The sequence below is a fragment of the Zootoca vivipara genome, chromosome 9 (assembly GCF_965207765.1).
Source record: "Zootoca vivipara chromosome 9, rZooViv2.hap1.1, whole genome shotgun sequence".
In the NCBI taxonomy this organism is placed as follows: Eukaryota; Metazoa; Chordata; class Lepidosauria; order Squamata; family Lacertidae; genus Zootoca; species Zootoca vivipara.
This window is the reverse complement of record NC_142592.1, coordinates 56,013,239-56,037,804: the sequence shown is the minus strand read 5'-3', so window position 1 is coordinate 56,037,804 and position 24,566 is coordinate 56,013,239. Positions and strand designations below refer to the sequence as shown.

Genomic DNA, 24,566 nt, shown 5'->3' with positions numbered 1-24,566 from the left:
AACCCATCAAGGGGCTTTTTTGAAGACTCTGAAGGGGAAAATATGAATTACTTTACAGTCTGGCACAACTTTTTGCTAATTTTTGACAGAAACTGAAAGAAAACCCATTATTAAGATGCATCAGTCAAATCTGGTGCAAAGTGAGTAGCGCATATTTCACAGCAGGAAGGTATTTCCAAGAATTTTTCACCAACATCAATCAATTGAAGAAGAGATAAGTGATTAAAGCTTTTAATTTTTTAGAGCTAATTAACGTATTTCACATTGTATGCTTAAAATCACCATGTATGCATACCTAATATGTTTTCAGTGAGAGGGATCATATAGTAAATAGGGACCCATGGTTGGCATCATTCCTTATGTATATATGCAATAGCAAAAGTGTTTATACTGCTATGGAATGTGTGTGTGAGCCCCAGCCAGCAAAGCTATGATCGATGGGCATTGTAATACAATATTTGTAAGGCACTGGGTTGTGAAGGTTGAGTTAAACCTTCCAGTCCTAAACAATATGGTTGTTGAGACACGAATAGAAATGGGCATCCTCAGCAAATTACTAACACTTGAATCCTGATGAATCAGAGCATATCAGACTGGCTAACAGGAGCAAAATTCATATGCTCCTTGTATGTGCAGTAGCAAATATCAGAGAATGTGTATGTTGGGTGGCATGATTGAAAATAGGCAAGAAAACCTCAGTGGTTGTTCTTTTCTTTTTTTCCATTTCTTCTTGCTGTTGAAACAAACATACTGAGCCATGAAATTTCCCATTTCCGGAAGATGGCTGGGATTTGAGCATTTAATTCCCATTTCCCCCAGAGAGAAGAGTCTGTTGACTCAACCAATCATCTTGGGTATTTCAGTTTGACTTTTACATAAGTGGTTAAAACCAGAAGCTTCCGCCCTTCTGCCCCACATAAGCCGCAATGAGCCTCTGTTCTTAGCAGAGCACTCCAGGTTCTCTTGTCAATTTGTGTAGACTACCACTGAATGGTTGTTGCTTTGATTCAGGCTATAATGAGAACCTGAAATGGGAACCAGATGTTTGACAGAATTTCCAGCTACCCTCAAACTTCAACTTTATCTTTCCTTCTGTGGTAAGTCATTTTCCCAAATGAGCCTAACGATTTGCTTTCCCAAACAAATATTTTTATCCTTGCTTTTGAATATCACTATTAAGATTTTTAAAAAGAAAGAAAGAAAGAAAGAAAGAACATTACAAGAAAGCAATGGTGTAAATAAGCAGAAGCACCATGACTCTTTCATAAAGTGAAATGAGGGGCATCATACTGGAAGAAAAAGATGGTTGTTAGAAAACAGAAATATGGTTGGTAGCAGTTTATAACATTATAGTCAATTATGCTTCCCATTATAGTTAAGTATGCTTGAGACAGTATTTTAAACCTGTGGTAAATAAAATCCTATTTCAGTCATTATAGCATATGTGCTCTGCACTATTTGATTGAAATAAAAATAATTACACTTGATTTTTCTTCGCAGAATAAGGTTTTCCAACACACCACCAAAATATTGCTAATAATAGTAGAGCAAGAAACTGTCACATAAAATCCAAATGTTTTGGGTAGAAAACAAACTTTCTCTGCCCCTTTCTCAAGTCACATATGGGGAACCATTCTCAATGGTTTCAGTTCATTCTACTGCATCCATCAACTGGTCATATATTTTACTTTCGACACTGTTCTGCACTTTGTTTACACTGTGACAAAGAGAGGCAAATACATCCAGGAATCCTGTAGAGGTACCTGCCTCGCAGAATTGGAAAAGGCACTCTATCAAGTATCCCAGCTGCAGGCAGCAAGGGTTTTTTAAAGTATCAGCATGTTGAATTTGGCACTCAATGAAGTTTACAAAGAGTTCTTGTAGCCCATATATGATATAATTATCTTGGCTGCTGTGTTCTGTAAACAGGTACGTCCAACAGGTAGATCGTGATCTACCGGTAGATCATTGGATGTCACTGGCTCTCTCCAAAGCAGCTGAACAACATTGCATTTTTTCCCTGCACCCCAAAGAAAAGGGGCTTTCCTCCTCCCCTCAAAAAGCTCAACAACTTTGACTGGATCCCCCAAAACAGGGCTCCTCTTCCTTAAAAAAAAAAAGCTCAACAACTTTGACCTGGACCGCCAGTTATTTTTTTCTGCCCTAATGTAGACAAATGTTCAAGGATGAAAAACCTCCATACCCGAAAATTTCGGACAATGTTCTCCAGCAGTTTCATGCAATGGTGAACAGAATAGATCTCTGTGGGATCCAATGTGATCTAATGCAGAACAGTCCTCCAAGCACCATTTTCTGAAAACTCCACAAAGATGTTGGAGTAGAAGAATACCATGGCTGGTGGCATGGATAAAACTACTGAGATCAGGGGAATTAAGATTACTACCGTGTAGATCATTGGATGTCACTGGCTCTCTCCAAAGCAGCTGAACAACATTGCATTTTTTCCCTGCACCCCAAAGAAAAGGGGCTTTCCTCCTCCCCTCAAAAAGCTCAACAACTTTGACTGGATCCCCCAAAACAGGGCTCCTCTTCCTTAAAAAAAAAAAGCTCAACAACTTTGACCTGGACCGCCAGTTATTTTTTTCTGCCCTAATGTAGACAAATGTTCAAGGATGAAAAACCTCCATACCCGAAAATTTCGGACAATGTTCTCCAGCAGTTTCATGCAATGGTGAACAGAATAGATCTCTGTGGGATCCAATGTGATCTAATGCAGAACAGTCCTCCAAGCACCATTTTCTGAAAACTCCACAAAGATGTTGGAGTAGAAGAATACCATGGCTGGTGGCATGGATAAAACTACTGAGATCAGGGGAATTAAGATTACTACCGTGTTTCTCATAAAATAAGACACTGTCCTATATTTATTTTTCCTCAAAAAACACACTACAGCTTATTTTCAGGGGATGTCTTATTTTGCCCAGCAAGCGAGCTGCTTTTCGGGGCACAGCTACGGTGGCCACTGAAGACAACTCTTGACAACTCTTGACTTGGCCCGAGGAAAGGCCGGCCCAGCCTCGGCAGCGACCTTTCCTCCAGCTACCGTACTGACAGGGTGAGGGTGGAAGCAGCTCACTCCGCCTTTTCCCATGAACCTGCCCCGCTGCCGGTGCCTGGAAGCCCCGAGCTCGTCTGACCCTGCTGCCCTGACCCGGGACGCTTCACCCTCTGTCGCATTCCGGAGGCTAGAGCTTGGGAACCAGGCAGAGCAAGAGCGGAACAGGCGCGCTGAGGAGGAGGCGGGGGCCGCAGGCTCCTGCAGCGGCTCCGGTTCCTTTCAGAGAGTGTGAGCCTCTTGTCGGGCGCAGAACCTGCCTCGCAGCAGCATGTCCAGAGTGGACCATTTCCACATAAAGGCATTTGTGAACCAATTTAGGGCAGAAGAAGAAGGAAAGTGGTGGCGCCCGATTAAGGTTGGGCTAGACCGAGGGAGCGGTGCAGGGACCATTTGAGCAGGCGAAGCAGGGCGGAAGACGGCCGGCCACGCCCTGGCACATTTTTCTCCTCGACACCTCAGCGAGAGGTGACTGTGTGCACGCGCAGTAGCACCGCTGACCGGAGCAGCCCCACCGCCGCGCGCTCGCCCCATTGCCACCTGCTTTGTGGCGCTCGCCTCCTCCACTCACCCCATCGCGCTGCTTCTCCCCTTTCGCTTCGCGCGGCAGCAGTGCCTGAAGGGAAAGCGCCGCTCGCCTTCCCAGCTCGACAGCCTCTCCCCGGCGAACTCATGTTGGAAACGTGTGCTTGGACAGCTGGCTTCAGCTGCTTCTTCTGGCCCCTCCCCAGACGCCGACAGGCACCTTCCTTTTCCTCTTCCTTGGCGCCATCCACTCGCTCACTACGGCTTATTTTTGGGGTATGTCTTATTTTATGAGAAACACGGTACTTGTAAAACATCATGTGAACAATGCTTTCAGAGGAGATATGTAAGTTACGTACTTTGCACAGGAGAGATAATAAAAGACTAGAATAACACGAAGGAATTCTTTTCAGTGCCTGCTAAAAACTTTCTTATTCAGACAAGCGTACCCAGATGCTTAGGGGGATGCAGGTGGCGCTGTGGGTTAAACCACAGAGCCTGGGGCTTGCTGATCAGAAGGTCGGTGGTTCGAATCCCTGCGACGGGGTGAGCTCCCGTTGCTCGGTCCCAGCTCCTGCCCACCTAGCAGTTTGAAAGCATGTCAAAGTGCAAGTAGATAAATAGGTACCGCTACAGCGGCAAGGTAAATGGCGTTTCTGTGTGCTGCACTGGTTCGCCAGAAGCGGCTTAGTCATGCTGGCCACATGACCTGGAAGCTGTACTCCGGCTCCCTCAGCCAATAACGCGAGATGAGCGCCGCAACCCCAGAGTCGGTCACGACTGGACATCCGTTTACCTTTACTTTACCCAGATGCTTAGAAATTTGAGGTAATTTTAATCTGTTCTGGTATTTTAATTTTAATTTATCCAGATGCTTAGAAATTTGAGGTAATTTTAATCTGTTCTGGTATTTTAATTTTTGTATGCTTTTAAGTATGGTTGTAATTTTTTCTTGCATTCTTACATTTTTGTAAACCACTTTGAGGCTTTTTACAATGAAATGGTGAGTGTACACAAGGTGTACATAAGGTGAGTGTAAACGGGGAAATAATTGCCTGTTAAATTCCATGTGGCAAAGCAGTAGAATGATTCCTAAAGAACTAAACGGAAGCGAGCAAGTGGGTGGGAAGCTGGGCTGGGAGAGAGCATGCAAATTTGCAAGCCCTTCCCAATTTACCACCTAAACCAAAGGTGAGGCCAGCTAATGGGGGTCAGTCCTGACCATAGTTGAATATATACGGTATGTAAACAAATTAATTTGACACCAATTTTTCCAGTACAGAGGTAGCATCATATGTTTGGGGGTGGGGTCATTCTAGTGCACTCATAAATGTACTGAGCAGGGAGCAGGATGTAAAGTTGCTGTCCATAAAAAGACAAAACTGTTCACTGGCAGTTACCTTTACAACAACAACAACAACAACAACAGCTGCTTCCATAGGGATGTCTGCTTATACAGTTTCTTTTAGGCTGGGAGAGGGCAATCTAAGTTCAGGAAGATGAAAGGGCAAGATATGTAATGTTTCTCTCTTTGCAGCAGAAGGGAGCATTTTTCCAGTGACACCCAAAGTCATTAATGCTTTATTCTAAATTACTTGGCAATATTTTCTTCACAAATGCAACTTGTCTAGAAATAAATGAAGACTATGGGGAGGAGTCTAATGTGTGTTTGAATGACCTCATTCAGACATCATTAGTAGGGTCAGAAGAAGCAAGGAGTATATCAAGAGAAAGAGAAAAACCTACAGGATAGCTAATGTTCACTCCCCTACAGCAATCTATCTATCATGACTTGTCAAAAAAGGGCTTGTTTCTTATTAAGGTCAACCTAATCTGAGTTACAGCTGCAGGCCTGACCCCAGACAGCCACAACGGAGCTCTTTGCTTATCTTTAGTGGGAAGAGGAAGTCCAAAGGAGAAGCCTTCTGGCTAGTTCTAACAGCTTGTGAACCTATGAAGAAGGTAAGTCAAGCAAGGTAAGACAGCATACGTTTTCCACTAAGGACCTGCGTCTATCTAGTCAGCTCCCAAAGAGAGGGCGGAAAAGGAACCTTGTCTACTTTCCCAAGAAAGAATTAAGGACAGTAAATTTACTAACTGCTATTAGCCATGATAGTTATAATTAATATTCAAAGAAGTACAATACAGGGAACTCCCCACTTACATGGGGTTATATTCTGGCGCCCCACGCATATGTGAAAACCTCATAAGTAGGGAGCAACTTCTAAAACCTCTGAATGCCCTTCTTTGCCACACTCTCTCTAATTCAGATCAAAAATACTGTCGCAAAAATATCCATAACTGGAAATGAAGCTCTGGGGCTGGCAGGAAGCTGGAGGACGCATAGGAAAATGGCCCGTACTGCGCTACCATGCGCATGAAGTGTTAGGCAGGGAGGCTGAGGAACCTAAACAAAGCCCCACAGCACCTCCATCTCTTCTTGGCCCTCACTGAAATCCTATTTGGGCTCCGGGGAGGGTCTCCTCGTCATAGCTGCCAAGTTTTCCCTTTTTCTCACGAGGAAGCCTATTCAGCATAATGGAAAATCCCTTAAAAAAAGGGATAACTTGGCAGCTATGCTCCTCGTAAGCCACGAGGACTCTCCAGCTCTCTCCCTCCATTTGAATTAAATTATTTGATTACGTCTCGGTGCTGCATGTATACGCAGTCATGCATGAGTCAATTGCACGCAAGTGGGGGGGGGTGCCTGTATCTTGAAATATCAAGTTGCTTTTATCATTTTTATTGTAAGTTGCCTTCTGAAGAGGATTTTCCCAAATTAATGTGGTTTCATTATAAGAAAGAAAGATGTGGTTTCATTATAAGAAAGAAAGATGCTAAGCAACAGCAAGCTTGTAGGCCTCCTAGAAGCAGCTGGCTTGCCATTTTTGAAAACAGGGTGCTGTACTAGAATGACTTTTTGTCTGATCAAGCAGGATTATTCTTATGTGTGATTCCCAAGCCTGACTTAAATGCTGGGTAGGGACAAAAGCCTTGTGGGTAAGTTGTAAGTTATCAGCACTAGATGCAACACAAAAGACAAGAATTTCACATAAAATCGTTGTGATTTTTTTCAGTCACTTCATCATAACTTGGATGGATTTTCTCAAATATGAAGTTGTAAAATTGGGGCAAAAAAACTGAGGTTGGGAAGAGAATTTAGCCTTTGCCTAAGTCCCATCTGTTTCACTGCAATGCTTGATTTGAAATTAATTTTCTGAGCAAAACCAGTTTTGCAATGCAATCAGGAAGTGTTGTGCAAGCTAGCGGCTAATGAAAAGTACTCAGCTCTTAAATAGTCCAGGGGGATTTCTTACAACCCAGGTAAGAATCCTACATTCAAGTACAAAATATAAATATATTGTACTATAAGTGTACTTTTTCCTTCTATGCATATTCAAGCAGGGGATGGATATGTTCGCAGTCACATCTCACAGATTTCAGACACAAGACATATATTTTATGAGAGTGCAGGTATAGTTTGTAAGAAGTAATCCTTAAGTAAGGGAAGGTGCTAGATAGTTTAAGCCAAGAATAGATGCCTTAACTGAGATTCCTGCTTTGCAGGGGGTTGGGCTAGATGACCCTCGGGGGTCTCTTCCAACTCTACAATGCTATTATTCTAAGAACTATTCAGTTAGCAAGGTAAGAGGCACACTTTAAAATATCCCCACCCTATCTATTCTCAAATAGACTTTTGTAACTAAAATCTCACAGCCAAGCAAGTTGGCTGACTCCAACAGCACTCCCACAGATAGAATTGGAACAAAGTTGAAACGGCACAAAATCCCTTGGGAAGCTGGGGAAATGGAGAGCCGATGGGAGCCGTCTAATCTAATAACAGATCACATCGCAGACACATGTACAAGCTTGACAGAAGCAAATGCAGCCACTTAACCTAGAGATGACAGCTGAAGCAGGCTAGTTTCACTGCTACCTAAAAGGAGGAAGAGCAGCAAGGTCATTGCTAAAGCACACAGCCAGAAGAGGCCTTGATTATATGGTATTGCTTTCCACACCCACAGCAGAAGTATCTGACAATAGGGAACTGCTTTACTTCTCGGCCACAATCAGGGCCGGCTCTAAGGCAAGGCTGGGTGGCGCAAGGCGCCAGACAGCCGTGCTGGGAAACGGGGCAGGGGGGCACCGGAGGGATCTTCGCACCATGGCACCAGGGCGCCAGATATGCTTAAGATGGCCCTGGCCACAATGATACTCTCGCACTACATTCACCCTAAGAAAAACACATTACAAGTGGAGGACTAAACGACTAAACAACAACAACCCAGATGCTTAGGGGGACGCAGTTGGTGCTGTGGGTTAAACCACAGAGCCTAGGGCTTGCTGATCAGAAGGTCGGCGGTTTGAATCCCCATGACGGGGTGAGCTCCCGTTGCTTGGTCCCAGCTCCTGTCAACCTAGCAGTTCGAAAGCACGTCAAAGTGCAAGTAGATGAATGGGTATCACTACAGCGGGAAGGTAAACGGCGTTTCTGTGCGCTGCTCTGGTTCGCCAGGTGTGGCTTAGTCATGCTGGCCACATGACCTGGAAGCTGTACTCTGGCTCCCTCGGCCAATAATGCGAGATGAGCGCCGCAACTCCAGAGTCTGTCACAACTGGACCTAATGGTCATGGGTCCCTTTACCTTTACTAGTCAAAGATAGCACCAGCAAGGAAAGTCACACATATCTGTGACAATGCAATGTCACAGATGTCTTATTAGTCTCCGTGAGTATGGAGTTTTTCTGTTTGCATTAAACAGAACAGAAGTTGAACAATAGTAGAACATTTTAAAATAGAGACCATAGTTGTCAACTTTTCCCTTTTCTCGCGAGGAATCCTATTCGGAATAAGGGAATTTCCCTTTAAAAAAGGGGGAAATTGACAGCTATGATAGAGCCAGGATAGGGTGCCTAAGTAGGCATTTCACGTCTAACCACTAGGTACTGGACATTTCTAAGGCACATGCTGTAGTAATTTTTTCAGACGCCTCAAAACGCTACCGGAAGAAAAAGTTGTTTCACATTATAAAATAGAGTTGCCTTGCAGTATTAAAAAAGACTGTTAAAAAGACTGTTTTAATCATTAAAAAGACTGTTTTAATCACCCTCACACATACACTCTCTCTTTCTTTCTCTGTATAACAAAACAGGACAATTTTTAAAGCCAAAATCGGAGGACTCCCAATGCCATGTGGCACAGACTTGACACATGTTTTCTCTTCAAGACAAATAAGCAAATTAACCCAAAGTACATTTAAATTGTGCACCAGAATGGTTCTCAGCTAGGCCTCCATTTCTAAAATTACTTTAGAGTACATTATAATTAGCAGAAGTACTTTAATCATGCTGCATACAGAAAACAATAGCCAAGCAGTTCCAGCCCAGTCAACAATTTTTACATGCTGTGCAAGAAAATATAAATAAATAATGAGGCACAGTTTATAGATGTAAATCGCTATATAAAAATTAAACCATTCTCAGACGGGCAGACAGCATTTATGGCAGGGAAAACAGACACAGTTAAGACACTGCCATGTTGATGAGAGCTCACACGGCCTTGGCTTTAAAGTCTTTAGTGCAATCTTCTTGATTGAGCCCCCTTTATACTCCCAATTTCTGTCAAAAATTGCCATTCAAAGAGGAGTGTGACTTAGAAATAGAGCCCTGGTCCCACACATATAAGAATAACAACAAATCCTTGAATGGAAATTGCTGAGAACTCAGGGGCTTGAATGTTCTGAATGAACTGTTATTTTCATTTCCTAAACCCCACGACCAAATAAAATGCCCATCATCAGTTATTACCAATTCCATTTAGTGCTCCATTTCTGTCCCATGTTGCAAAACAGAACATCGTAATGAAATGCATTCCATCTACCAGAAGCAGACAGGCTATCAGGAAATGCACTAAGGGTCCTATACAATTACATTATTAAAGTCACAAGAAGAAGTGTCTGCTAGGCTTACCTAGGAAGAACACAGAAGCATAAGAAATTGACTTATGCACTGAGTCAGATTATTAGCCCATCTAGTTCAGTACTGTATACACTAACTGGCAACAGCTCTCTTTGTACCTTCCCAAACAGAGCACCTCTGTATGCAGTGACAGCCCGTCCCATTTTCGCCGCCCAAGGTGGCTTCACTCTGCCTCATGGGTGGGCCACCCTGTCTGTTCTGTATAACACTGCAAAATTTCACTGCATTCTAGAATACTTACAAGTAAGCATCTAATGGGAACATTTTATCATGTACACAAAGGCCATCAGTGTACCATTAAATTATAAGAATGGGGGACATTTTACTTAACTCATTTAACACATCTCTAAAGTCTTTCTAAAAGGGAAGCAAAGTGAAGAAGAAAATCAGGAGTCACAAATCAAAGATCAATGTGAATGCAGTTCACTGTGGTCTCTGGACCACCAGTTGTCCTCAAGCATAATTTAGGTGGCCCATGCATGTCTACGAAATTGTGGTTGAAGACAGGAGGTGGCATATGCTTTGCATTAAATATTCATATTGATTTTAATTGTTTTTAATTGCTTCTTTTATTTCTTATATTGTATTTTATTGCATTGCAATTTGAATTCTGTGGAATCCACAAAAGGTAAAAATAATAATAAAGTTGTCCACTAAAACCCTTAGCAATTCTCAAATAGTCTGTGAAGGGGAAAGTTTGGGAGCTACTGCTTTAGATAAACCTAAGTGCCTATGTTTCACAACCTCTGTTTGTTTTAATGGAACTTGCACAGTGCTTATGACACCACCATAATGGATTTAATTACAGGTGGAGACGAATCTGCGTGCAGGGGGAGGTTCAAAAGGTATCCACATGGTGCTTAGAGAACAATCTGCACCTAAACATTGCCAAGACAAAGGAGATGGTGTTGGACTTTCGGAGGAAGAGAGGGGAGCTTGCCCCGTTGTATATCAGGTGGGACTGTGTGGAGAGAGTCTCTTCGTTTAAATACTTGGGAGTCAGTCTTAGCGAAATCCTAACTTGGAAGGTCAATACAGCCCAGGTGGTTAGGAAGGCCCAACAGAGACTTTATTTCCTTAGGATCTTGCGAAAGAACAAGGTTGGACAGCAACTGATGACTTCCTTCTATCAGTCCACAATAGAAAGTGTTCTCTCATACTGCATTACAGTGTGGTATGCTGGTTTGACAGTCATGGACAGAGAGTCCCTATGGAGGGTGGTGAAGACAGCACAGAATATTGTGGGCTGTCCCCTGAGTCCGCTAGACCGTTGCCTCAGAAGAGCAAGGAACATTCTCCTGCCCGAGGAGATATAGAAGCACGATAAGCCACACCAATAGGTTAAAGAACAGTTTCTACCCATGGGCCGTGAGGCTGCTGAATGGAAGGCGGCAACATTGCAGCTGTTCAGGGTTGGTGGTTGTAGGACAGCACACAGGGTGTAACAAGGACTGAGAGATGGGGGGGGCTGGTTTAATCTCACTGTAAACAAGTGGTACAGTGACAAAAAAGTATTTCTATTCTGCTGCAGTAACAGCCCTTGGATTTTCTCATGCAGGTTTTTATGCAGGATCAAACGAGAGGTCCGCATTTAACTAATCATACTAACAACATACAAACATTTGAGGCATAAATTATGAATTCGAATATAATAGATGGGCTATGAATAAAATAGTAATCCAACAGCCACTTTAGAATAGAAAGCTGTTAGAATTCATTTGACACTTATTCAGGACTCAGGTCTGGCATCTATCTTTTCAGCACTCCACAGAAGTTGTATCACACCTCAAATGGGTTAATTCTCTTTATTTAGAAAAACATTTAAACCATGGAATGAGACTACTCACGTAATGTCACTGCGCTGGTAACAACCCTGAAGAAGACAGGCAATCAGATCACTGATGAACTCCACATCATCACTGTAAAGAGCTGCTTCAAGTTCCTAATGAGAGAAAGAACATTTAAATACACTTCTCCGAAATCCTTTCCTTCCAGACTGGAGGTGGGAGCATTGACAACATGTGATCTTACCAACAGTGACCTCTAGCAGAACAAATATAATTTGCATTGTTATCATTTGTATGGTATTTCCAGCATGCTAACTGCTTTATAATCTGTATTTCACTGTCCTGAAACAAATGGTATGAAGTTATTACCAGTATTCTTGATTTACACACAGAAACTGACACTATGCCCAAAGATAGCAAGAGTAAGGCAATTGTTGAGCTAAGAATGAAAAATGGCTCCAGCTGAGTCTAAAATAACATACTTTGGCAACAACTCCCCCCCCCCCCGCAGCTAACACTGGGGTGGGGGGGATTATTAATAACTTGCATTATTATGTAGGTATGCCTATATCTGTTTCCCTTTCCTGATCTTTAGCTGTCTAACACTGCAAAACAAACAAACAAAAAACACCTGTAAGCAAAGGTTAAACAGCTCAAGACTTCATGGCCATCACTCTTGACACACCAGGCAGGGAACATCCTTGATGTAATCAATAAAGGGTTTTTTTAGGGGGGGGGGCAAAATCGCGCCTACCATGTGGGACTGTGGGCTGCAAAAAAAGGCTCATTCTGCAACTAGCGCAGCATCCTCTGGTAGCCAGCTGATTGAGTTATTTTGGATGGTCCAGAGGTTACAGACTCCCAGTGTGACCAAACTGAATATGCATTTTGAGGGTAAAGTTGCTCGGTTTTGGAGTGATCGTGACTCTGTACTTGTTGCAGCTCCAGCTGAAGTATCCACTGCCAATATTGAAGATGTTCTGTGGGATCAGTTTCACCTTATACTATCAGCTGATGTGGACAACGTGGTGGCAGTAGTGCATCAGGCTATGTGCCCCTTGACCTCTATATTTCCTGGCTTTTTTTCCAGGGCTGACTGGTTGAGGCCAGAGTGCAAAAATAGCTTTTGGGGGAAGGTGGTGGAAAGAACCATGGTAGGGCAGTACAAGCATTATTGGAGGATACAGATTGTTTAGATCCATTCCAGTCTAGGTTCAGGCCTTGGTACGGAACCGAGTTGGCCTTTGTTGCCTGATGGATGAACTCCACAGAGTACAGGACATGGGAAGTTTGACCTTGCTCTTGCTTATTGAACTTGTTGGCTTTTGATAGCATCAACTATGGTATCCTCCTGAATCAGCTTTGGGAAATGGGAATTGGGGCACTCCTAGTAGAGCAGCAAATAAAACCTGATGAATGTAGCACTAAGCGTATTATACAGTCTCATGGGGATCTCATTTTTTAAAAGCACAAGTTTCTAGTCCATTGTAAAGTCTGTAAAAATGTTCTTGAAATTGCATGGACTGAAGCCTCAGAGGAGCCCTCTGCTTCTACGAAAGGTAAATTAACACATGCTAGTAATATATTTGATGTTGGGAATGATTGAGGGCACTAGGAGAAGGGGACGACAGAGGACGAGATGGTTGGACAGTGTTCTCGAAGCTACGAACATGAGTTTGACCAAACTGCGGGAGGCAGTGCAAGACAGGAGTGCCTGGCGTGCTATGGTCCATGGGGTCACAAAGAGTCGGACACGACTAAACAACAACAGTAATATATTGTTAATCTTCATTGCATGATCTTAGGTATGCACATTAAATATGGCACAGGGTACAGCCTGGTCCATTTCATTATGCTCTTATTTCCTGATGCATTTTGGACAGCCACCAAGTATTGGGATATGTCCACATAAACATAAATGGTTATGGGCTGTGAGTAGGTCTTTCCAGATACAATTCAAAGAGTTAGCATACACAAATAACAAAAATCTTTTCATGTTTCATTAATACTCTTAATATTCATTCATTAATTAATTAATTAATTCATTCATTCATTCATTCATTCTTCCTTTCTTCCAGGGAGCTCAAAGCACTACCAATATACTATTTTTAATATATGAATCTTTGTTATTTGGTTATTGTGCCTCTTAGTTCTTTGAATATGCCAATTTCTTTTTTCCTTTTAAGCATCACTTATATCAATTCAAACAGCTTTTTGAACGTGGAAAACAATGTTTGGGTTAAAGAACAATTTGTAGTAGTATGTATGGGTATGAGCACTCTTTTATTACATATCCGAAGACTCAAACTTACAGTTTCTGCTGTACATAAGTCACATACACTCTTAATATGGGAAATGATATAATATATTTGTTGGATTAATTTCTATTGATGAAAGCGTATGTTGAAGAAATGAATTTTAGGAAATAAATATAATATTTAAACTTTCAAGCCCTAATGAAGAAGGCCAAATGTGGGACAGTAGCTAGTACGAGTGTTTAAAGCAGATGATAAAAACCACTTATAGCAACCATTAATTTTCAGAGATTTGCTGGCAAATGAAGAAAGGAGCAGGATTCTCACCAGCTCTACTGCACAGTGCAGAGTCTTGAGATAGGGCAATAAGTGACTTTCCCTCCACATCCCCCTCAGTCCTTTGTTTTTCTCTTTTCTCCTTGAGCATTGAGCTGTGAGCACAGAAATCTGAACCTTGCCAAAATGCATTGGGGACAGAGCAAAAAGGAAACGGAGGAGGCAGCAAATCAGCACAGTGTGTGTACTGGACCGGTGGGAGGAGGTACAAAATGGAGACACACAGTTCCTCCTCCACCCCCTCTATACATTCACAGAACACTGGACAGGAGAGAAAAGCCATATTCTCCCCCTCTCCAGCTGGCGTCACAGCTCATTAGGGAAAAGCCTGTTTAACATCTCTCCCTCCCCCCCTCACAACTAAATCCCTTGGAGTCCTGCAATGGTCGTTGGGAAAACACACTCTGCATATAGCATGGATATATCCACCTCACCAAGCTGCAGCCTGGAGAAGGGCAAGGATGGAGCAAGAAGGTAGATACAGACCCCAAGGCACTAGGGTTGAGGAATAACGTACAGCTCTGTTTTAGAAAACTTGTATTTTCTATAAGGCAAATATTCCCCTTGTTTAGACACCACCCAAGAGGAATCCAAATCAGATACAGTACTGTATAAACAAACAGTTCGATAGTTGGCTGGAAATACTTAAGATCATCTGCTACACTATCAAGAAAACTTAAAAGACAATCAAATCAGACTGGATACACATGTTTGATCTAGAAAAGAAGTAGTTTTAAGGGAATTATTATTGAATTTCAAATATTTCTATCTGCACCATCATGTACTGAGTGTGGGGGGAAATTTAAAAGGAAGGTAAAGTTATTTTCCTCAATTTTTAAAAAGTTTAGATATAAAAAGGGGGAAATTACAACTGAAAACAAATCTTACAGTGGACCCTCTAGTTATGTACCGCTCTGAATATGTAACTTTCAGGTTACGAATGAGCCTCTGCTTACGGACTTTTTGGGTTGTGGACGGACCCACGAAACATATTTAATTTGTATCCAGAGGGTCCACTGTACATTGCAATGTCCTTAGAATTTAAAAATTCATTGAAATAACAAAAATTCTTATTAAAATAGAATATAATCAGTAATTCCTTCATATTTTGAATCAAGACAGTGTATCACACTATAGTTAACATTTAAAAAATCTATTCACTAGTTTCAAATCCTTCACTGAAAAAGGATGCCAAAATTTGTCTTCTGCACAATACCTCTCTTAACATTTTCATAATCCTCTTATTCTAAAACCATATAAAACTGTGCTTCTAATTCAGAGTGAATTTTTAATTTCACCCAGAGTCTCTTATAATATGTCAACTTTTACATTAGAAAATGCCACATATTTTGTTTCTATTCCTTGATAATCAAATTTTCTTCCAATGTTGTTGTTTAGTCGTTTAGTCGTGTCTGACTCTTCGTGACCCCATGGACCAGAGCACACCAGGCACTCCTGTCTTCTGGGCCACTAACAAATGGGATATAGTCAATATCTTCCCCTCATTCTTAGAGCTGGCATCAGAGGCTGGTTGAGGAGTCCCTGACTGCTGGCTCGGGGGACTTCAACATCTGTGCAGAGGCAACTGGCTCTGAGGTGGCTCAAATCTGGATTCTTTTGATGGGGTTACACTCCCTCTGAAGGAGCAAGTACGTAACTTGGGGGTACTCTTGGATCCTCGGCTGTTGTTTTGAGGCTCAGATGGCCTCAGTAGCTTGGAGTGTCTTCCATCAGCTTTAGCTGGTGGCCCAACGACACCCCTATATGGGCAGGGATAGCCTAACTTCTGTTGACTAACTTCTGGTAACCTCTAGGTTTAATTACTGCAATGCGCTATACATAGGGCTGCCTCTGAAGATGGTTTGGAAACTTCAGCTGGTGCAGAATTCAGTGGCCAGGCTGCTCACTGGGGCAAGATGGTTTGAGTATATAATGCCAATTCTGGCCCAATTGTACTGGCTGCCAATTAGTTTCCAGGCTCAATTCAAAGTGATGGTTTTGACCTATAAAACCTTAAACTGCTCAGGACTGCAGTACTTTTAGGACTGCCTCTCCCACAGAGCCTAGGTCTTGCCGATCAGAAGGTCGGAGTTTTGAATCCCTGTGACGGGGTGAGCTCCCGTTGCTTGGTCCCAGCTCCTGCCAACCTAGCAGTTCGAAAGCACATCAAAGTGCAAGTAGATAAATAGGTACCGCTACAGCGGGAAGGTAAATGGTGTTTTCGTGTGCTGCTCTGGTTCGCCAGAAGCGGCTCTGTCATGCTGGCCACATGACCTAGAAGCTGTATGTTGGCTCCCTCAGCCAATAATGCGAGATGAGCGCCGCAACCCCAGAGTCGGTCACCACTGGACCTAATGGTCAGGGGTCCCTTTACCTTTACCTCCCCATATGAAACGATCCATACACTGTGATAATCATCTGAGGATCTGAGGCCTTTGCTTCTGTGCCTCTTCCATGAGAGATCTGGAGGGTGGTAACATGAGAACAAGCCATTTCTCCAGTGGGTCTCTGTGGAATGTTCTCCCCAGGAAGCAGAGGTGCCAAGCCTAGGGGGCATCACAACTATGATGTACTGTAGTGAATTCAGCAGAACAGAACTCCCCTGAAATGTGAAATATCAAAGTCTACCCTTGCAGGGAGGCTCAGCTGGAACCTTCATTACATATCTTTAGGTAACATGCAAAAATATTTTTCTATAACCAGACCTTTGGCTGATTAACATCCTATGTCCTTTTAAATGTGTTTGTGTGAGGGCGTTTATTGGTTTGTTTTTGTTTTATTATGTATTTTGCGTTCTCATTTTGCATTTTTATTTTGTGACCCACGCTGTGATCTTCAGATGAAGGGATGTGTTGTTGTTCAGTCGTTCAGTCGTGTCCGACTCTTCGTGACCCCATGGACCATAGCATGCCAGGCACTCCTGTCTTCCACTGCCTCCCGCAGTTTGGTCAAACTCATGTTCGTAGCTTCGAGAACACTGTCCAACCATCTTGTCCTCTGTCGTCCCCTTCTCCTAGTGCCCTCAATCTTTCCCAACATCAGGGTCTTTTCCAAGGATTCTTCTCTTCTCATGAGGTGGCCAAAGTATTGGAGCCTCAGCTTCACGATCTGTCCTTCCAGGGAGCACTCAGGGCTGATTTCCTTAAGAATGGATAGGTTTGATCTTCTTGCAGTCCATGGGACTCTCAAGAGTCTCCTCCAGCACCATAATTCAAAAGCATCAATTCTTCGGCGATCAGCCTTCTTTATGGTCCAGCTCTCACTTCCATACATCACTACTGGGAAAACCATAGCTTTAACTATACGGACCTTTGTCGGCAAGGTGATGTCTCTGCTTTTTAAGATGCTGTCTAGGTTTGTCATTGCTTTTCTCCCAAGAAGCAGGCGTCTTTTAATTTCGTGACTGCTGTCACCATCTGCAGTGATCAAGGAGCCCAAGAAAGTAAAATCTCTCACTGCCTCCATTTCTTCCCCTTCTATTTGCCAGGAGGTGATGGGACCAGTGGCCATGATCTTGGTTTTTTTGATGTTGAGCTTCAGACCATATTTTGCGCTCTCCTCTTTCACCCTCATTAAAAGGTTCTTTAATTCCTCCTCGCTTTCTGCCATCAAGGTTGTGTCATCTGCATATCTGAGGTTGTTGATATTTCTTCCAGCAATCTTAATTCCGGCTTGGGATTCATCTAGTCCAGCCTTTCGCATGATGAATTCTGCATATAAGTTAAATAAGCAGGGAGACAATATACAACCTTGTCGTACTCCTTTCCCAATTTTGAACCAATCAGTTGTTCCATATCCAGTTCTAACTGTAGCTTCTTGTCCCACATAGAGATTTCTCAGGAGACAGATGAGGTGATCAGGCACTCCCATTTCTTTAAGAACTTGCCATAGTTTGCTGTGGTCGACACAGTCAAAGGCTTTTGCATAGTCAATGAAGCAGAAGTAGACGTTTTTCTGGAACTCTCTAGCTTTCTCCATAATCCAGCACATGTTTGCTATTTGGTCTCTGGTTCCTCTGCCCTTTCGAAATCCAGCTTGCACTTCTGGGAGTTTTCGGTCCACATACTGCCTAAGCCTGCCTTGTAGAATTTTAAGCATAACCTTGCTAGCGTGTGAAATGAGCGCAATTGTGCGGTAGTTGGAGCATTCTTTGGCACTGCCCTTCTTTGGAATTGGGATGTAGACTGATCTTCTCCAATCCTCTGGCCATTGCTGAGTTTTCCAAACTTGCTGGCATATTGGGTGTAGCACCTTAACAGCATCATCTTTTAAAATTTGAAATAGTTGAAGGGATGTACTGGTATACAAATTTAATAAATATTAACAATCAAGCAATAAGAAAGCTAGTAGAGTTATCCCATAGGGAATTCTGCTTCATGGGATAGATGCCACAACTATGCTGGTACAAAGCCATTTGTGGCATTAAAAGTCAGGTGTATTTACCATCCCTGGAATAAGGGACTGTCCCGGTAATGAGGCCCACATGCTGCTCATGTACCAAGGGAGCCACTGAACTCGCAATCACAGGGATACATACTCAACATACCCTGTTTCAATGTGTGCACCACATCAACCCCACCCAGCAACAACCTTTGCTACTGGCATCCCTACAAGACAGGGGTTCAAATACCTCTACTTACAAATGACTCGACTTATGAATGTTTCTACTTACGAATGGAGCTCCGTCCGCCATCTTGGATGATGTTTAGATAGGATTTTTTCTACTTACGAATTTTTAGATAGGGTTGCTTCGACTTACGAATTTTTTCTCTCAATGCATTCCTATGGGATTCGACTTACAATTTTTTTTGACTTACGAATGTGCGTTCGGAACGCATTAAATTCGTAAGTAGAGGTACCACTGTACCCTCTTGCTGATCACCACCTGGCATACAAAGGGAAGGAAAGAGAAGACACACAGAACTGTACCCACATAGCTCTTTGGGCAGGACACCTGCAGAGTGTACAGCACTATTGAGGACAAGTTCAAAACCTTTCCATGGAAGAAAATACTCTTTTGGCAAGCAGCCAAAGAAAGGCAACACGGGGAGCCACAATTCCTCCTCGACAGCAGCAGGTTAGAATTATAACTTCCAGTGGCTAGATCCATAGGGCATGGGGGTTAGGAAGTAGGTGGTGGGAGTTTTTAGCTCCCCATTCACCTTGGGGGTGGGGCTGGCAATACAGGTTCCAAGGAGAAGTTTCCTATCTAGTAAAGCACAGCACCAGGCAAGAAGCAGACACATCATGTGGCATTTATATTCTCCCAGTCAAGGCTCAGTCATAGACGCCAGGAGCATATCAAAGCAGTTCCACCAGTGTATATGTTGTGCCAGCAGTATGTCTCAGGTTTCGCCAGCAGCTTCTGACAGATTCTGAAGTACCTCAGCTGGGGAATATAGGGTTGTGCCCTAATGGAGTGATTTTATTTATTTAAAATGTTCATAACTTGTCTTTTAGGGAAAATGCCCTCATAAGTCAGCTTCCATAAAAAATTGAAATATAATTATAAACAAAAATCACCATAAAAATATACAGTTATTAAAATCAACCACAGCTATAAAAAACAATTTCAACCAGCATATAATTTAAAACCAGCTAAGCCATAAAACTATTGAAATCCTATTTAAACACCAAGACCATTCATAATAAATAAAGAAAGAAAGAAACGAATAAATGAATAAAATCACAGTCCTGTTTAAAAACAACAACAACCTGAAACAAATAAATATTTAAAGCCTGCCTGAAGGCCTGCAAAGAAGGAGCCACATATGTCCCATTTGGGATCCACTATTTAACATACAATCTCTCTTATGCCTGCCAACCTAACTCATCTCACTGGCACAACTCCAGGAAGGGCCTGCAAAACTGATCAAAATACATGAGCAGGGTGCTACAGGTGAAGGTGGTCCTTCAAATAACATTGCCATGCACTATTTAGAGTCATTACCAGCAGCTTTCAATTTGGACTGGAAATGCACCAGCAACCAGTATGACTCCTACCATAACCACCTCATCTCCAACGAAACTGGGTGGCTTTAATCTGTACCATTTGAAGCCTTTGGATCATCTTTTTGGGCAGGCCCATGTAGAGCATATTTACTTATTTACTGAAAGCATTTTTATCCCAGTCCTCAGTCAAGAAAGGGCCTTATTAATGCCAATATTAAGGCATTACAGTAGTCTATCGGGGGCTTCCCTACTGCATGGATAACCAAGAAAGGATTACAGCTGGTGCGGCAGTCTAAACTGCCTCTGCCATCCTGAACCTTGAACTTCCATAGATAGCATTGAGCGCTGCCCCAAAACTATGAACTTAGTCCTTCAGAGGGAGTGCAACCCCACCCAGGGCCGGTTGCACACCACTACATGGATTGTTCAGTTTCTCTACACAATGCGCCTCTGTTTTGTCTGGATTACCATAAATTTCAGTTTCTTCACCCTCATCCAGCCCCAATCCACTTCGACAAGTTCGTTGACTACTTCAGCTACTTTGGAACTTTTTAATACAAAGCTTTTCAGCTTGCTTCTTATTGGATGACTTTCTGCTATTTGGTTCTATTCATATCAACAGTGACTTTCAGAGACCTAAAGGATTTGTGTTTCATGTGAATTTCATTAGATATGCTTAGTTTCAAGTCTTGTTTTTGATATTACATTATTTGTAAATACATTCTGTTCAGTTGAAATTTGGTCATGTGTTGCCCAGTACTTCAGTGCTTGCAACACAGGGTTTTGGTTTGTTACTTCCAATCCACTTCCAAACATGGCAACAGAGGATTAAAGAGTTCCACAGCCTCCCTAGGATAAGTAGGTGAAAACAAGAGATATAGTTGCACATCACCTGCATACTTGTGAACCTGCAGCACTAACTTTCACTTATGGTTTCATGTAGGTTTCATGTAGATGACTTATTAAACAATCTTGCAGTGGGTCAGCCTTATTTCTCTTTCATGTCTTCTGGGGTTAAGCAATTCCAGTCCCTTGTATAAACCAACCCCCCAATTTGTAGTGTGATCTCTAATTCCACCTGTCTTTCCTCTCTTGCATTTCCCCCCCCCCCAAAAAAAACCACTAGGATCTGTGTGTCATTCCCCTGTCACAGCTGCAGTTAAAGAAACTCTTCCCTAATTTCCCAGCATCTTCACTTCTATGAAGCCCTGTAGGCAATTGAACAGCAAAAGGGATGTAAACTGCCGACTTTTCAATTAGATGCTCAAGTGCTTTATAGCTTCCTGAATTGAAAACCCTTCCACTAGAACCTCCACCCCCAATTCTGTATTTGAACTGCCTCAACAGTAAAGACAAAAGACTATACGGAGTTAGGAGTCAGCACACACACACACCCCTCCTCCCAAGCAACAGAAACCAAATTGACAGCTCTCTTCACAGACATGGCTTCTTGGCACTTCAATTATTAGGAATGTTGTTGTTTAGTCATTTAGTCATGTCTGACTCTTCGTGACCCCATGGACCAGAGCACGCCAGGCACTCCTGTCTTCCACTGCCTCCTGCAGTTTGGTCAGACTCATGTTGGTGGCTTCGAGAACACTGTCCAACCATCTCGTCCTCTGTCATCCCCTTCTCCTTGTGCCCTCCATCTTTCCCAACATCAGGGTCTTTTCCAAGGATTCTTCTCTTCTCATGAGGTGGCCAAAGTATTGGAGCCTCAGCTTCACGATCTGTCCTTCCAGTGAGCGCTCAGGGCTGATTTCCTTCAGAATGGATCGGTTTGATCTTCTTGCAGTCCATGGGACTCAAGAGTCTCCTCCAGCATCATAATTCAAAAGCATCAATTGATTATTAGGAATAGGACAGATTAACTCTGAAGGAGTTAGGCATTGTCCCCTTTGCTGCCACTTTCTCAAAGAAAAGGGAGAAGAGCTTTAGTAACACTTAACAATTTTCAATAGGACCAAATGATAATCCTTTGTACCCTTCCTGGATTCCTTATCACTTCAGCCAAGAGCTAAATATGAGTAGAGGAGGAAGAAGTCTGCTTCTCTTTGGCTTTGCTCTTAATGATACTGCTATTTCCAGACTTCACAGGTTTGGTCCCTCCCCCAACCTTTTTATAACTACATATGGGAGGCTGTTTGGAAAGCATTAGAACAAGGGGATAATGTTACAATGGTGGCTTAGCAGAGGTGTGAAGTGATAGCTTTGTTACAAAGCAGAGGGTTATAAACTGAAAGCCACAAAGTAATTGTAGCATTTCTTTCACATTGGCCAGGCAAATCCAACAGTAACAGCAAACAACTGTCTCTAGCAAAAGAAAGGGGGAAAGTGAATATTGCCCCCTGTCATTAGGGATAGAAAGAATGGAAGGTTTGTGCTTGTACCCTTCTCCCAGCATGGTTAGCTCAATTTAACTGGGTACTGCAACCTTTAAAACAACAATCTTAACACTGCAACAGATGAAACAAGGCCTTGCCTATGTAAGCTAATGCTACATTAAATGTACTGATCTTTAAGATGCATGGGGCAGTTTGCTCTTTTAACCCTAATACTACAGGCAACTTATGACCATTAAAAAAAACCTCAGGGGTTTTGTTCTTTAACACTGAGCTGCGTGAGGACCACTAAAAGGTGCATATTCAGTATCTATTATTACACTACCACAGGCAAGTCACAGTTTCTTCGAGGAGGCCATGTTTCAGGCTCACATGCTCCTTCCTCTCATCCCAATTCCTCCTCCACGTACCCAATTTCTTCCCTCATTTTATTGGTTTGCAGTAACTAAGGCTTATTGTTATGATTGAATGGTCAAACCATGGTTACTATAACCAAGTGCACCATAGAGGTGAGAGTATTTGACTAGGGCTGAGGAGAACTAGGTTCCAATACCTGCTTAGCAAACAAACAAACATATAAAGAAATAACAGAACTGGAATCCATGGTTTCATATCCAATGATATATTTTTATTTCACCTAAAGTTTTCTTCATACCTGATCAGAATATATTAAATATGTTGGTTCTGGTTTCCACTAGATTTCCTGTTCTAATTTGAAAACCAAGTATGGTTTGCGGGCAGTAACCATAGTTTTTGTAATTTAAATGGAACAAAAACCAAACAAACCTACAGTTACTGTGAGAAGACACCTGCCATCAGCTCAAGCCTCTGTCAGTACCGTGTTTCCCCCTTTTTAAGACACCGTCTTATAACTTTTTTTCCTCAAAAAAAACCACGGTGTCTTATTTTCAGGGGATGTCTTAAGGCTTGGTGCTCTGTGCAATCACACATGACACTTTCTGGCACATGCAGATACAGATCAGCTGTAGCGCTGAAATCAGCTGTTCCTGGTTCAGGTGTAGCGCGCGCCCAGCGAAGTCAGCCCTGAGAAGGGAAAATGGCATTTAAAAATGCCATTTGAAGTGATTTTAGCCTGTCGCCCAGAACCGGCTGCTGCAGCGCGGAGCGCCCAGCAGCGCCCGGGGGGAGCGCCCAGCAACACGGACAGAGCGCTCAGCAGCACCAGGAGGAGCGTCCCACCGTGCCAGGCGGCGGGGTGGCAGGCCACCTTGGCATGGCGAGGAAGAGACGAGGCCGCTGGCTCGGGCGCTCCTGAGTCCTGACCCCAGCCGCTTCTACGCGGCAGCAGCAAAAGAGCCATGCGGCCACATGGAGAGGCTAGCGCCCGAGCGGGAGACGCGATCTCTGCAAAGCTCTGCACTCACTTCATCCGCCCGACGGGAAAGCGAAGTGGGGAAGAGAAAAAGAGAAAAAACCGAAGCGGCTCTTTTTCTCTTCCCCACTTCACTTTCCCGTCGGGCGGATGAAGTGAGTGCAGAGCTTTTCAGAGATCGCGTCTCCCGCTCGGCCACATGGAGAGGCGAGCGCCTGAGCGGGAGACGCGCTCTCTGCAAAGCTCTGCACTCACTTCATCCGCCCGACGGGAAAGCGAAGTGGGGAAGAGAAAAAGAGAAAAAACCGAAGCGGCTCTTTTTCTCTTCCCCACTTCACTTTCCCGTCGGGCGGATGAAGTGAGTGCAGAGCTTTGCAGAGAGCGCGTCTCCCGCTCGGCCACATGGAGAGGCGAGCGCCTGAGCGGGAGACGCGCTCTCTGCAAAGCTCTGCACTCACTTCATCCGCCCGACGGGAAAGCGAAGTGGGGAAGAGAAAAAGAGAAAAAACCGAAGCGGCTCTTTTTCTCTTCCCCACTTCGCTTTCCCGTCGGGCGGATGAAGTGAGTGCAGAGCTTTGCAGAGATCGCGTCTCCCGCTCGGCCACATGGAGAGGCGAGCGCCTGAGCGGGAGACGCGCTCTCTGCAAAGCTCTGCACTCACTTCATCCACCCGACGGGAAAGCGAAGTGGGGAAGAGAAAAAGAGCCGCTTCGGTTTTTTCTCTTTTTCTCTTCCCCACTTCGCTTTCCCGTCGGGCGGATGAAGTGAGTGCAGAGCTTTGCAGAGAGCGCGTCTCCCGCTCGGGCGCTCGCCTCTCCATGTGGCCGCACGTCTCTTTTGCTGCTGCCGCGTAGAAGCGGCTGGGGTCAGGACTCAGGAGCGCCCGAGCCAGCGGCCTCGTCTCTTCCTCGCCATGCCAAGGAGGCCTGCCACCCCGCCGCCTGGCACGGTGGGACGCTCCTCCTGGTGCTGCTGAGCGCTC

The 24,566-nt window shown here is 43.6% G+C and overlaps 1 protein-coding gene and 1 long non-coding RNA gene across 2 annotated transcripts in view; one reads left to right on the top strand and one right to left on the bottom strand.

Moving 5' to 3' along the window:
• Nucleotides 1-24,566, bottom strand: part of CECR2 (CECR2 histone acetyl-lysine reader) — a 125,966-nt gene that overhangs the window by 44,990 nt on the left and 56,410 nt on the right. Inside the window, exon 2 of the mRNA XM_035128407.3 lies at nucleotides 11,427-11,521. Within this exon, the coding sequence (XP_034984298.3) occupies nucleotides 11,427-11,521 (95 nt within the window). The remainder of the gene's footprint in view (nucleotides 1-11,426; nucleotides 11,522-24,566) is intronic.
• On the top strand, nucleotides 5,437-11,731 carry LOC148684646 (uncharacterized). The gene is made up of 3 exons (XR_015945913.1): nucleotides 5,437-5,563; nucleotides 10,388-10,534; nucleotides 11,393-11,731. It is a non-coding gene; the product is annotated as an uncharacterized LOC148684646 (long non-coding RNA).